We start from the raw sequence: 15,446 nt of genomic DNA, 5'->3' as shown, positions 1-15,446 counted from the left end.
GAGAGATGATGATGCCGATTCAGTTTACATAAGACTGGCTGTTGGTGGAGAGATGATAATGCCGATTCAGTTTACATAAGACTGGCTGTTGGTGGAGAGATGATGATGCTGATACAGTTTACATAAGACTGGCTGTTGGTGGAGAGATGATGATGCCGATTCAGTTTACATAAGACTGGGAGTTGGTGGAACGATGATGATGCCTTTTCAGTTTACATAAGACTGGCTGTTGGTGGAGAGATGATGATGCCGATTCAGTTTACATAAGACTGGCTGTTGGTGGAGAGATGATGATGCCGATTCAGTTTACATAAGACTGGCTGTTGGTGGAGAGATGATGATGCTGATTTAGTTTACATAAGACTGGCTGTTGGTGGAGAGATGATGATGCCGATTCAGTTTACATAAGACTGGCTGTTGGTGGATAGATGATGATGCCGATTCAGTTTACATAAGACTGGCTGTTGGTGGAGAGATGATAATGCTGATTTAGTTTACATAAGACTGGCTGGTGGTGGATAGATGATGATGCTGATTCAGTTTACATAAGACTGGCTGTTGGTGGAGAGATGATGATGCCGATTTAGTTTACATAAGACTGGCTGTTGGTGGAGAGATGATGATGCCGATTCAGTTTACATAAGACTTGCTGTTGGTGGAGAGATGATGATGCCGATTCAGTTTACATAAGACTGACTGTTGGTGGAGAGATGTTGATGCAGATTCAGTTTACATAAGACTGGCTGTTGGTGGAGAGATGAGAATGCTGTTTCATATAACATAAGACTGACTGTTGGTGGAGAGATGAGAATGCTGATTAAGTTTACATAAGACTGGCTGTTGGTGGATAGATGTTGATTCCGATTCAGTTAACATAAGACTGGCTGTTGGTGGATAGATGATGATGATGATTCAGTTTACATAAGACTGGCTGTTGGTGGAGAGATGTTGATAATGATTCAGTTTACATAAGACTGGCTGTTGGTGGAGAGATGTTGATGATGATTCAGTTTACATAAGACTGGCTGTTGGTGGAGAGATGTTGATGTCGATTCAGTTTACATAAGACTGGCTGTTGGTGGAGAGATGTTGATGATGATTCACTTTACATAAGACTGGCTGTTGGTGGAGAGATGTTGATGCCGATTCAATTTACATAAGACTGGCTGTTGGTGGAGAGATGAGGATGCTGTTTCAGTTTACATAAGACTGGCTGTTGGAGGAGAGATGTTGATGCCGATTCAGTTTACATAAATCTGGCTGTTGGTGGAGAGATGTTGATGCCGATTCAGTTTACATAAGACTGGCTGTTGGTGGAGAGATGAGGATGCTGTTTCAGTTTACATAAGACTGGCTGTTGGTGGAGAGATGTTGATGCTGTTTCAGTTAACATAAGACTGGCTGTTGGTGGAGAGATGTTGATGCCGATTCAGTTAACATAAGACTGGCTGTTGGTGGAGAGATGAGAATGCCGATTCAGTTAACATAAGACTGACTGTTGGTAGATAGATGATGATGCCGATTCAGTTAACATATGACTAGCTGTTGGTGGAGAGATGTTGATGCCGATTCAGTTAACATAAGACTGGCTGTTGGTGGAGAGATGATGACGCAGATTCAGTTTACATGATACTGGCTGTTGGTGGAGAGATGAGGATGATTACAGATTAAGAGGCCTATTACAAGTCAATCTATTATATGGAATGCATGATATTCAGAATGCTCACATACTTTGGAGGGTTTTCTTAAGTTTCTTTGAAATTTTTTCTCTGTAAACTTTTCTATCATTGAAGATTTTTGTCTTGATGGCTGTTATCCTTTTTTTAATTTCAATATCTTGAAGGATTGGATGCTTCTGAAGAAACTCTCTTACATCTTTTGATCCTGAAAAAAACAACAATCTTGTTCATTGGCATAGTTATTCATTAAGCATACAGAAAAAAAAAATTACTGGAATTTATTTTACAGAGTTACCCATAATGTGCATTTGATAAGGCAGTGTCTATTGAAATGTGGCTGACTTTTATATTTGATGTTATATTTGTTTACTTTTTTTCTCCTTTTTGCTTTATTTTTATTTTTTTATTCTTTGGGCTACTTTTACAATCTCTTAGTGTTGTAATTTAGTTCTAAGGTATCCATGCCTTTCCCCTGTGGAAAAAAAAGTTGAGGGCCAGTTGATGGCCATGTGGTGGACAGTTGAGGGTTAGCTGTTATAGGTTGCATTTCTGTAAATATTGACAATGCAATTTCCCATAGGAACTCCTTTTACGGCTAAAACTGTACCACTTTTACTATGAAGTTTTGTTTATCCTAGAATTGAAAGTTAATATTCACCAAAATTTTTTTCAAAGGTCAAGATATAGAGCTGTGCGGCATATTTTCAACTTTTCTTTGCCCTGAACTTTTCAGAGTTTTAACTAACACTAATTTTCTTAACTACCCCTACCTCAAATGACAGGTTACAACAGATTTTAATGTAAACAATATGCACATGTTTATTTACTGCTAACATTCCCAAGTTATGTCTCTGTGAGGTGGATCACAGAGAACACAACTGGGAACCAGTATGTAAGCAAAATTAATTTTCTACAAGTATTCAAGATCTCCCCAAAAGAGGCATGTTTTGAGAAACAGCTGTATTAACAGAGTGCAACCTATAAGAAAAATAGTTGAGGGCTAGGTGTTGAGCATCTTAGCTCAACTCAAACCTGGACAAGAACTGTAGGTTTGATAGATGTCGCTCAACTTGCCCTCAACTGAAGCTGTACATTAAGTTGAGGAAAAGTTGAGCAATTGGCCTTTGGTTTTCATATAGTTGAGCAAAAGTTAAGCATTCAGACTTGAAATTTTTTGTAGCTGAGAAAAAGTTGAGCGTTCAGACTTTGATTTTTTTTTTTATAGTTGAGCAAAAGTTGAGCAATTAGAAATATGACCTGGTGATATGAATGTTATTAGCCATCTGTTTTCTCTGTGTATGGTGCAAATGGACAGGAAGTATTATTATAAATGTACACAAAGTTTGAGGCAAAATTAAGGGAAGCACATATTTATATCGTTTTTCTGTATTTTACAAAATCTTTGAAATAAAGATAAAAAAACAAACAGTATTTCTTTATTATGAGATATATCAAATATTCAAGGTTTGGATAACAGTTATTATTAGAGGTAAATCACACTGTCACCGTACCCTAAAGAACCTCAAACATTTAAAATTTGAACTTGGTTTGAGCATAGACATGGCAAACAAAGATGTCTTCAAGCTATCATGAATAAAATATGAATTTTACAATGGATGTAGATAAAAAAAGTTACAAATAACTGTATTGACATTGAATAGTGCAGTATATTCTTCTGATGACATGACTCTTGGATTTAGGAATATTGATGTTTTAACATATATTCCTGGAAACATCTTTTGGTAAATACCTTGGATTAAAATTTCCACCAGATTGAATAAGTGTATATGCTCTTATAATTCAAAATAGTGATATTTAAAATGTCTTCTTATTTTTCAAGAGTGAAGAAAAAACTGAGACAATATATTTATGCATTAACTTAGATATTATCAAAATGTGTAAGACAGGAGACATATTTATTTTATTATTAAGATAATTTGTTTTAAAAAGTATTACTAATAAAATAAGAATATTCTAATATGATGAATTTGGTATAAAATTATAGATCCGTTCTAATTTACTAGATCCAAAAAGCAAGGTTAAAGTATTAATCTAGTGTGTTGTGAGTTGAGATCTATTAGCAAAATTTTGGCTATAAAAATACACCATTTTAATTGATTTAATCTACAATGTGTAGCCCTCAGTTTGCAATTACCAGATAATGCCCAACTTTTTAAGACCTAACCCTCAACTTTTAATGATCTGGTCCTCAACTGTTGGCCAAGGTACCCCTCAACTCTAATTGCTCAATTGTTGGACACCTAGTCCTCAACTGTGATATTTTCTTAAAGTTGCTCACTTATTTACATAAAGTTGAGCATTACTAGTTGAGGGCTACCTAATTTGCATGGCAAAAATCCAGGTAGCCCTCAACTGGCCCTCAACTATTTGCTCAACTGATAGCCAGCTAGCCCTCAACTCTTAGTTCAACTGGCGGCCAGCAGGCCTCTACGATACCCTTTTTTCAACTTGTCCTACCAAAATTTACTTGTCCCAATGATATTGTTACTTGTCCAAAAAATTTCTATAAAAAAATAACCTTTTTACATTTTTAGTTGAGAAAAGGAACAAAACGAATTTAAACAATAGACAGGATTTGATGTATTTCTTTTGATTTGAAATACTTTTCAAAAATACGAGTCAAGTACAACTAAATCTAGTCATGTCACGGGACTAAGGTTCTAGTTTTTCATCAATGTCAGTCTCATCAGACTCTAAACAAGAGGCACCATCTGATAGGCCTGTACACTCATTGGATTTGTATCCTGGTTTTTTTTTAAGTTGAAAAAAGTTTATTGAAATGCAATCAATAAAAAGAAGATAAGGTCTGATTGCCAATGAGACAACTCCCTGCAAGAGACCAAATGACACAGAAAACTATAGGTCACCATATTGTCAGTATTGTTTTTTTTCTACTTATGATCAAATATGAGTTTGTGAATTTAATGGTAAATTAAAAAAAATATTTTTGTGAAAAAATTACTGGTATGGTATTTCTTATAAGGAACAGAATAATGTAGCAAAATGAGGTACTGATTTGTCTTGGTCCCAAAATATCTCCTGCCTTGCCAAACTGTCTATCAATCATGTCTACTAAATATGTTTTCTCAGTGCCAAACTGTCTATTAAAACTTGAGGTGACGAACTGTCCTGTTAAGTTACCTGATCTACAAAACGCATCATTGATTCGGATCAGTAAATACCTTTCACCTGTTAAAAAGTATCTGACAAAGAACCAGTTGAAAATAATCAATTGCAAGTAAACATGTTGAAGAAAAAAGTTTTGCATTTAAATAAACAGAATGCAGAAACATGTCAAATTAATATTTGTTTTCGTGTTTTTTGTTTATAATAACTTTGTTCTTCAAAGTTGGATTACATTTATTTTCTGCTGAATAATTGTGCTTGTCCCGACGGACAAGCTTGATACAGCTTTTACTTGTCCGACTTTTTTCACCTCTGGTACCGGGCAATCGGACAAGCGTTATTGTCGAGGCCTGGTCCAGTTGAGCAATGCAGTTGGCTTAGTGATCATTTTTCTGTATAGGTTTTGTATTTGATAATCGATAATGCAAAAGTTTACCTGGCAATGACCCTTTGTTGTCCAAGCTAGATGTATCTGTAATGTATCTCTTAAAATAAACATCCACTACTTTAGTATTCTCTTCAGTCCATAATTTATATTTTCTTTTTGTTCCTATAAAATATTCAATTACAAAGCTACTTGTTTAATAATTGTAATCACTCATAAATCAAGTTACCTAAAATCTCCATAGATTTTGGGTTTGAAATAAATAACAATTTGAACATCAACCTTTTAATTTCCATGAATATAAATTCTGACAACCTGCAAAATATTTATTAAAATTTATAATTAAATGTTGATGTTCAAATTCTAATGTATATCCATATCGTTCATCAGCTCCATAGACAAATTCAATACAATATTAATTATCACTACAGTAGTCCCTCTATGAAACAGCCCCACCCAAGAACGGCCACCTCCCTTATTGGTCCACGTTAGGCTTACAATTCTGCAATTATATGCAGAAGTACCTCCCATGTATAGCCAATTCCTTTATCTGGCCAGTGGCTAGGGGTTTTCATGCTAGATTTGAAAAAATTAGGCCAGCTAATGTTCTCATGTAAAACAGGCTTTGGTATTTTGTACAGGCACATAACATTGACAAGAAAGATACTTCCTATAGTTTGATAAAAAATTTGTGTATGATTGTAAATTCAACAGTTCAGGGAAACTTGCAACATCATTTGATGTGGGGGAAACATAGATCAATGATATTGTAATATATAGAAAATCAGATGGGTCAGCTATTCAAAAATTGCATCAACAGAAAAATTGTAAAATTGCTATGAATAATGATGAAACCAATAGGAAAACTAACATGTTCATGGATATTTAATTTCATGGTTTTGCCAAAGTCTTCATTCACACTAATGGATTTTTTTTTATTTGTTGAACATTTGATTTTGTGGATTACCTGTACCCACCAAATTCACAATGATTTGTATCCAACAAATAATAATGCATCCACAGAAGTTCTAATTGAATAAATTTGACAGGAAAAATTTAAAAGTTTAAAACAGAGGGAAACTTGTCAAATTGTTAACATAATACTGTGGATTCATTATTATTCGTTAGATACCAATTTTCGTGGGTTTTGTGGGTACAGGTGAACCACAAATTTCAATGTTCATATTATCATTAGGCTCTGTATACAGAGATTGGCAAAACCAAGAAATTAAATATCCACGAAATTGCAAGTTTTCAGCAATCCACAAAAATTGATACCAACGAAAATAAATGAATCCACAGTACGCGTTTTTGCCACAAAACAAATGTCAAGATCTTGCAAATCTACTGCACAATATTGTGCAATTGAAGATTTCTTCTTCTGAATCATTAGACAGGAATTTGGAATACACAGGGTCCATTTTACAAAGGGTATTTTAAGAAAGACTTTGAAGTGAAAAAAATAGGACTTTAGTTTTAGCTGAATGAACAGGAAACCAGTTTATTCAGTGTCAGTTTACTAAGGTTTGACTGTATGAGATAAAATTATTATTGCAGCTTTAGTGTCAATGTTATAGAAATTTACCTTTTTCTGCCTCAGGTTCAGTTGGAACTTTCTGAAGTTTTGCAGCCTTGTTATCATCATATGTTGAACTTTTCCCTAAAAATAACAATAACTCAACTATATAGTATGATGCAATCTATAATACTCTTTCTCAGTCATAAGAACTTTCCATCATTACCGAACTGAACAAAGAAATAACACGATGGGTGTCGTATACGGTGCAGGAAATGCTTACCCTTCTAGAGCACCTGATTTCACTCCCGGTTTATAGTGGAGTTCATGTTGTTTCTTAATTATTATTTATAATTGTTGATGTAAATGTCCTTTGGTTTTGTGAGTCTTTGTTTACTCCTTGGTTTTGATTGTTATTGTCTTCCTTTCTTATCTATGTTTAAGAAATAAGCTCCATCTGGAGGTTTTTTTATATTACTGCTGAGGTCAAACTCTAAACAGTTGGAGCAAGATTGGACAAAATTTTCAAGCTTGAAATGGTGTGAATTTGGAATGTGATCAATTTGTCAAATAGACCTCTGTAACATCAGTCTCTGATTTGACACTTTCCCTTTGTGTTCATTGTTTCTTTTTGCATTAGAATCCTTGTGTTATCTGAGTTGTGACACAAGAGATTAGTTTTGACAAGTAATAATTGATGTAAATAACAGTATTGGGACTAAATCATTAGACAGGAATTTGGAATACACAGGGTCCATTTTACAAAGGGTATTTTAAGAAAGACTTTGAAGTAAAAAAAATAGGACTTTAGTTTTAGCTGAATGAACAGGAAACCAGTTTATTCAGTGTCAGTTTACTAAGGTTTGACTGTATGAGATAAAATTATTATTGCAGCTTTAGTGTCAAAGTTATAGAAAGTTACCCTTTTCTGCCTCAGGTTCAGTTGGAACTTTCTGAAGTTTTGCAGCCTTGTTATCATCATATGTTGAACTTTTCCCTAAAAATAACAATAACTCAACTATATAGTATGATGCAATCTATAATACTCTTTCTCAGTCATAAGAACTTTCCATCATTACCGAACTGAACAAAGAAATAACACGATGGGTGTCGTATACGGTGCAGGAAATGCTTACCCTTCCAGAGCACCTGATTTCATTCCCGGTTTATAGTGGAGTTCATGTTGTTTCTTAATTATTATTTATAACTGTTGATGTAAATGTCCTTTGGTTTTGTGAGTCTTTGTTTACTCCTTGGTTTTGATTGTTATTGTCTTCCTTTCTTATCTATGTTTAAGAAATAAGCTCCGTCTTGAGGTTTTTCATATTACTGCTGAGGTCAAACCCTAAACAGTTGGAGCAAGATTGGACAAAATTGTAAAGCTTGAAATGGTGTGAATTTGGAATGTGATCAAGTTAGTTATACATTACTATAGACTCGTGACACAATAAATGTGGTCGGAGAACTTTATTTGAGTTACCATATAGCAACAATCTATTTTGTCCCTAGCAACTTATTCCAAATTCATTAGTGTTAATTAGTTTAACTTCCATTTAGAACATACATGTGTAAGTAAAACTTCAAAACACTTAACAAAACAACTGTTGAGCTGCATGGAAAGTTTGTATTTCGGATGTTCAACCTGACAGGATTTAAAAACATTGGCACCTGATGTTCAAGGGACTTGTTCTTTAAATAGGCCAATTAGATGTGCAACATTGAAAATTAGCAAAATTGATTACAAGAACACAGCTTGACTCACTATCACATTATTTACCCATTCATTTAAAAAAAATTAATAACAAGTTATACAAGACAGCCATTGTTCTAAGTTTAAACTTACTTTTGTTTGTTCTTCTCTCTACTTGCTCCTCTGTATCACCAGATATCAAAGAATCATTTGAAGAACATGGTTCATCTTCACAATCTCTTATATCACTTACATCTGTTGTATTTAAAATCTAAACAGAAAACAAACTTAAGACTTGTTGACTATTTTATTAATTGTGACTGTTTATTTAACGCATCATGTAAATGTAGCGGAATTTGATGAGACTGTCATTAAAGTGAGAGGGTTAGCGCTATAGAACCAGGTTTAATCCACCATTTTCTACATTTGAAAATGCCTGTACCAAGTCAGGAATATGACAGTTCTTGTCCATTCGTTTTTGATGCGTTTTGTTTTTTGATTTTGCCATGTGATTATGGACTTTCCAAATTGATTTTCCTTTTCCTCTGAGTTCAGTATTTTTGTGATTTTACTTTTTAAAGGATGTACATTGACCTATAACGGTTTACTTTTATAAATTGTTATTTGGATGGTGATTTGTCTTATTGGCACTCACATCACATCTCCCAATATCTAAATACTCTCAAAACTTTCCTGTTTAAGATGTATAAAATATTTTATGGAAGAACCTGCAAAATCTGTTATGAAAGTGTGTATGTATTCTGAAACATAGCAATTGCAGTAAAGCCTCCACTTTCAAGATTCATAGCATACAAGACATCCAAATATACTTAATACTTTTGAACTTGACATAAAATGTAAGAAAGAATGTTTAAACAACAGCTGTCAGAATGACAAGAAACCAGACTTTTTTTACATCTATTTGGGTCCCAGCATTTTTCAATATCACAAGGACCAAAATCCTGCACAGGAATAGTGACAATCATCAATACAAAACAGTTGTTTTACATTGTCTTATCAGGCCCTTTTATAGCTGACTATCAAGTATGGGGCTTTGCTTATTTTTGATAGCTGTATGGTGACCTATATTTGTTGATGTCTGTGTCATTTGGTCCCTTGTGGACAGTTGTCCCATTGGCACTCATACCACATCTTCATTTTTATATTGACCTCCATTTTATCATCTCTAACAACATATTAAAATTTGAAAAGCTTTGCTTTGAAGGATTTATGAATAAATGCACAAATACAACTGGATATGCCATTTTTCAATCTTTCAAGAACCATAACTCATGAACAGTGAAAGTGAAAATCCTTCATATCAAGCATGACCTCCATTTTGTCATCTAATGAGTAAAAATATTTTAAAATTCTACAAGCTTTTTTAAAAGGTTCCTCAGTTTATGTATGATCCATCTTTTTTTCAAAATCACTATAAAACATTTATGTACCTTGTAAATATCAAGTACTGACAAAAATACAACATGTATTATTAACTAGCTATAGGGTGATATTTACCATGTGGGATCTCTCAGATTCATCATCACTACAGTCTGAAAAAAAACACCAACAGTTTGATATCTAAATGTTCAGAATAACATATTGGAGATAAACACAAATAAATGGAGATTGTCATGTTGTGTCCATAAATGATGCCCCTGTTTAAAAATTATAAAGGGACATAACTCAAGAACTTGAAAAGTGACACTACCCAAACATGTACTTGTTCTGGTTTTTTTGGCAAACAAGTATTGTAAATTGTGTATAGGTCTCATAATGTTTGGTAGGGACAAACTTAAGTAATAGAACGGAAACTAAAAATTATGCAATTTTTCCATTTTTAACCAGATTTTGATTCAAATGATGCAACCAAATTTCATCTGTGTTTGTGGTAAAAAGTATTGTGAATAAGTTTTCTAATGTTTGGTTTAAGCAAACTCAAGTCAGAAAACAGAAACTAAAATGTTTGCTATTTTTCTATTTATAAAGGGCCATAACTGTGAACGGTAAAAGTGACACCACCAAAAGTCATACTTGTTCTGTGTTTTGTGTAATAAACATTGTACATAACATTTGGTAGAGGCAAAGTTATGTTTAAAATTTTGTAATTTTTCCATTTATAAAAAAACTCTGTAATGGTTAGAGTGACACTACCATCATTCAAACTTGATCTGTATTTTGTGATAATAAACCTTGTGTACAAGTTACATAACATTTGATTGAGGCAAACTTAAGTTAGAGAACAGAAACAAATTTTGAGACGTACGTAGGTACATTCAGACAAGGGTAAAATCAAATGTCCCCCTGCTATAGTTTGGGCATACAAATTACCAAGCAAAGTTAACATTTTTTTGTCAACTTACATGTATGGATTTTTAAAGAAAGTATTGACTCTTACACCTTCTGAAATGTTTAACCTTCCTAATCCCACTCACAAAATTCACATGCACGATTAACTACTCCATTGACTTATACACTACCCAAATGGAATTAACTGGAAAAAATTTATGCATGCATGATCATCCCAAAAAATGTGCACTACTAGGGTGACTACATAAATACAGATGTCATATCACGGAGATAATGTATATTCCAATTAAAAACAGGCCCATTTAAAAAAAAGCACCAAAAGCACCAAAATTAAACGTCCTGAAGCTCCTGACATTGAAGTATACAAATTTTCAGTAGGTCCCACTATCCAGTTTGAGAGGACAAAAAAAAATTAAGGATGTTTATATAGAAGATGACGCCAAATTAAAAGAAACTTGACCTATTGGATAGAAGGCGCTTAAAATAGATTTTTGCATGAAACATATTATTTTCATTCTTCATACCTGGAAGTAAATCAAAAACTGTTTCAGCTGCCAGCCAAGCATCATCTGTGAAGTATTCTTTTGCTGCATCTTGTAGCATCAGATCTTTCATGCAGCTTGCAGCTCTTATTTTTTCTGGTCTTTGTTCTACTTCATCTTCCTCTATCAATCCTTTTCCTGATATTGCCCTTACTGCAACATTATCATCCACCAGTTCATTCAAAAAGTCTGAAATCAAAAGTAATCAACATTTAAATATTTCTGTTATTCATTAACAACATAATATTTTTGATCTTATTGTCTATGGACAATGAATGAACCTGATATTGCAATCTGGCAATTACTACAAGCATTAATCATGTCAAGGACAGTCACAAAAACTATTATTTTATCATTCCTCAACCTAATCAGTTTGTAAAAACGGGTACATATTCAGTGGTTAAGAAAAAAAATCTGTTTAAACCACATTATTTATTAATGTATAAAGATTTACAACAAATGACTGTTTACATTTAAAGGTTCCTGATCTTTTTTTTTGTGACTTCTGTTGATCATCTCATTAAGTATTACATGTATTATAATCACTTACAATGCATAATATAAATAACATAAACTACCAAATTTATTGCAACAGATGTGCATTTCAACAAATAATGTCTCTTCAGTGATGTTCAAGGCTGAAATATTTAAACCAAAACACTAATACAACTGATTTTGAATAATTTGAAGATCAACTCAACAGTTAATTATTTAGGTGGCATCTAGGCTTATGTACACAAATAAAACCGCTGTAAGCACTGTAGGCAGATAACCAAAAACCAAGGCAAACATAATTATGAAAACTGTGGTAATATTGCTTCAATTTATTTTCAAAGATTTAAAAGAACAAACATTAAACATTCATATATAATTGTACATTTATGCAAAAAATTCATAGTTTATCAAGGTTTTCAAAAGCAACACATATATCAAGTATATTTTTTTCGTTGTCATGAGTCTGCAGTGGTACAAATTCCCAATGATTGCAGTTCTTCTAGTTTATAGTTAATGTTCATATAAGTTGACTGTTAGTATTTCAATTTGACTTTAGTACGAGCTTGTAAAAGTATGAATGGACTTGCTTTCCTGAAAAGAAAACTGAGTTTGTGTTCTACAGTACAAAAGGTATGAGACACAAATCAGACAAATGTTTACTACTACAGGGATCAAAGGTGAGGTCTGACTGACCAGTTCATAGTAAATGTAAATGACCCCAACCTTCACCCCAAGTCTATGATGTGTAAGTTTGGAATAAAATGACAGGTAATTATAACAAGATTGTGTCCAAAGTACACGAATGCCCCACTTGCACTATCATTTGTATGTCATTCAGTCTTTTTTGATATGAAAAACAGGAATGAATATGGTTTAGGAGTTGGTATTTCAATCTTTTACAAGTTCTCAAAACACACACAAGAGGGGGTGGGGTGATCCTAGGGACTACGCCTATATTTCAATTATTTTTTTATCTTGTCATATGAATTAATATGGTTTGGGGTGGGGATCTCAACTGTTATCAAGTTTTCAAACAGGAATGAGTGGGTGATCCTAGTGACTTCCCCTATATTTCAATTGATTTGTTATATTGTCCAATGCATGAATATATATGGTTATGGGATGGGGATCTCATCTGTTTCTAAGTTATCAAACAGGAGAGGGTAAGGTGACCCTAAGAACTCTCCCTATATTTCATTTGATAAGTTCTCATACATGAATATATATGGTTTAATTTAAAGTTGGGGATCTTGACTGTTTCCAATAACTCCATCAGGAGGGGTGGGGTGACTGCATTGACTCCCCCTATATTTAATTTAATTGAGAGGTTGGGATTCCCACTGTTTTAAAGTTCTCAAACAGGAAGGATGGGGTGACCACAGGGACTTCCCCTATATTTAATATGATTTGTTATATTGTTCCATACATGAATATATATGGTGTAGGGGTGGGGATCTTGATGGTTATGAAGTTCTCAAACAGGAGGAGTGGGTGACCTCCAGGGACCCCCCTATATTTCATTTGATTAGTTACTAGTATATTGTCCAATACATGAATAATTATGGTTTAGGGTTGAGGATCTCAAATGTTTCCAAGTTCTCAAACAGGATGGTGTACAGTTACCCTAGAGACCCCCTTATAATTCATTTGATTCCTTCAACTTTTGCCATTAGGGAAATCTAAACTATTTGTCTTTAGAGATTTTCGGCGATTAAATATTTCATACATTTGTTTTTGACATCTTAGCCAAAAGCTCAGGGGATAATAAACTACATATGTGCTCTACTTCCTATGTGCAACTTCAAAACTTTTGGAAAAATCGACGATCATTTAAGGTTTTTCTTGTCATATTTTTTGTAAATCAGAATTAAAAGTATGAAAAACTGTCCAATAAGTTATAAATAACATAAAATCCAGCTAGATAATAACAATGGCAAGTATTTCAGCAATTAGACTTTTTATAATTTGGATAAATGTTTTACATAGTTATAAATCCCAAATGAGAATTTGGAATCAAATCAGAGAACATGAATTCAATTTGACAGCTAATTTCCCTTTAAGATAAATTCCAAATCATATATCAGACTAACAGCAAATTAATTAAAACAATATCTGTATTTTTATGCCAGTACCAAGGTTAAGTTTCATCAAAACATTGTTAATGTGAGAAAGGGTTGCACTAAAAAAATGTATTGACCAACAGATAGACATCCATCTACAGGCAGACTGAATGAAATTCATATATAATAAGTAGTAAAAGACATAATAGGATATATTAGAGAGCAACTAAATGGAAAAGACCAGTCAGCACAACAATACAAATACTATATAAAAATATGAATAACAAAAGAAAATTACATAAAATTTAAACACTCCTCTGATAATGTACCATAATAAAAAAAACATAATTTACGCAAGGAAACCACTTTACACTATAACTAAATCACTTTTGGTCATATATAATTAGTAAACTGTGAAAGTACAGAATATTATAAAAAAAAAAGTCACAGGGCAAACACACTATGAACTACAACTGCATGCAGAATGATACCCATTTAATATTTAATAATCTAAACTGTGCAACTTTTAATCTTTTAATTATTAAAAAAACAAAATTTTGATAAATGAAAGTCAGATTTCTGGTAGTGAGATGCTAGTACGATAAAGTGTTAATTTTATATCCTCATAGTTCTCGTACATATGGGAAATAGTAATTTTATCCTGGGCTTGCTTTTGATGAGAATTATTTTAAAATTCAAGATACATTTATATCAAAAGTTCATGTTACTGTTTTCTTTAGGTGACCTAATTTAAACACCTTTGATGGTCTTTAATCTGTTGATCACATGATCTCAGGGTTTAAGTGAGTTTGTTATGATTTACATGGGTCAATGTTTACTTTGCAGTTTCTGTCAATTCAGACAATTTGTAATCTTCATATCTAATGGCTTAAATTTTTCATTTTTTTTTTTGAAAACTAAAATCAATGAATCTAAAAACCAATGAAGACGTAAATGTTTCTCAAACCACAAGAATTAAAGTACTTTCACAGTACTGTATGTACCATTTAACTGATTAAATTTGACTAACCTTTTAGAGAGAAGGTAATTTCTGGATTTTTTGGACCAGTCTCTGCAACTTTTGATGAGGAAGCTTTCATGTTTCCTGCAAAAAAAATTGAACTTTCAGCATTAACATTTAACGCAAAGGCAAACCTCAATCAGAGTTGAGAACCACATCTGCTTGCAAAAATCTTAAGACACTTATTTTTCATCTATAGGTTTAATTTGGTTCAGGATATATATTTGTCTTCATCATTTGACAAGTGTAACTAGTAGGTTTTCATTAAAATTGATTGTTTTGGCTCCAGCATCTTCAGTTATATTGTATCTCTTAATTCTGATTTTTAGACCTTTATAGTTTATGTATATATATATATCTTATGTTTAATTGTGTCATATAATATTTCATTATGGCGTTTTAAATAAATCTGACTGTGTGTTTGTATTGCCTGAATTGTTTTATAAAAGTTATTTTAGGGCCATTTGTAGCAAAGTGAGTCAAGGACTCATGCTGAAGGTTGTACTGTGACTTTTAATTGTTTATATTTACTACTTCAGTTGTTGGATGGAGAGTTGTCTCACTGACAATATATCACATTTTATTTTTATGAACATGTAAA

General features: G+C 32.9%; 1 protein-coding gene across 1 annotated transcript in view; it reads right to left on the bottom strand.

Moving 5' to 3' along the window:
• Positions 1-1,591: 1,591 nt before the first annotated feature.
• The window catches only part of LOC134717898 (uncharacterized), a 43,948-nt gene continuing 30,093 nt past the window's right edge, over positions 1,592-15,446 (bottom strand). Inside the window, exons 15-22 of the mRNA XM_063580395.1 lie at positions 14,855-14,929; positions 11,252-11,458; positions 9,936-9,970; positions 8,571-8,688; positions 7,650-7,724; positions 6,797-6,871; positions 5,263-5,376; positions 1,592-1,884 (exon numbers count right to left, since the gene is read on the bottom strand). Coding sequence (XP_063436465.1) covers positions 1,724-1,884; positions 5,263-5,376; positions 6,797-6,871; positions 7,650-7,724; positions 8,571-8,688; positions 9,936-9,970; positions 11,252-11,458; positions 14,855-14,929 — 860 coding nt within the window. The 3' untranslated portion in view covers positions 1,592-1,723. The remainder of the gene's footprint in view (positions 1,885-5,262; positions 5,377-6,796; positions 6,872-7,649; positions 7,725-8,570; positions 8,689-9,935; positions 9,971-11,251; positions 11,459-14,854; positions 14,930-15,446) is intronic.

The sequence above is a fragment of the Mytilus trossulus genome, chromosome 5 (genome assembly GCF_036588685.1).
Source record: "Mytilus trossulus isolate FHL-02 chromosome 5, PNRI_Mtr1.1.1.hap1, whole genome shotgun sequence".
NCBI lineage: Eukaryota > Metazoa > Mollusca > Bivalvia > Mytilida > Mytilidae > Mytilus > Mytilus trossulus.
Note: the sequence above shows the minus strand (reverse complement) of the source record. Positions and strands in the feature narration are given on the sequence as shown.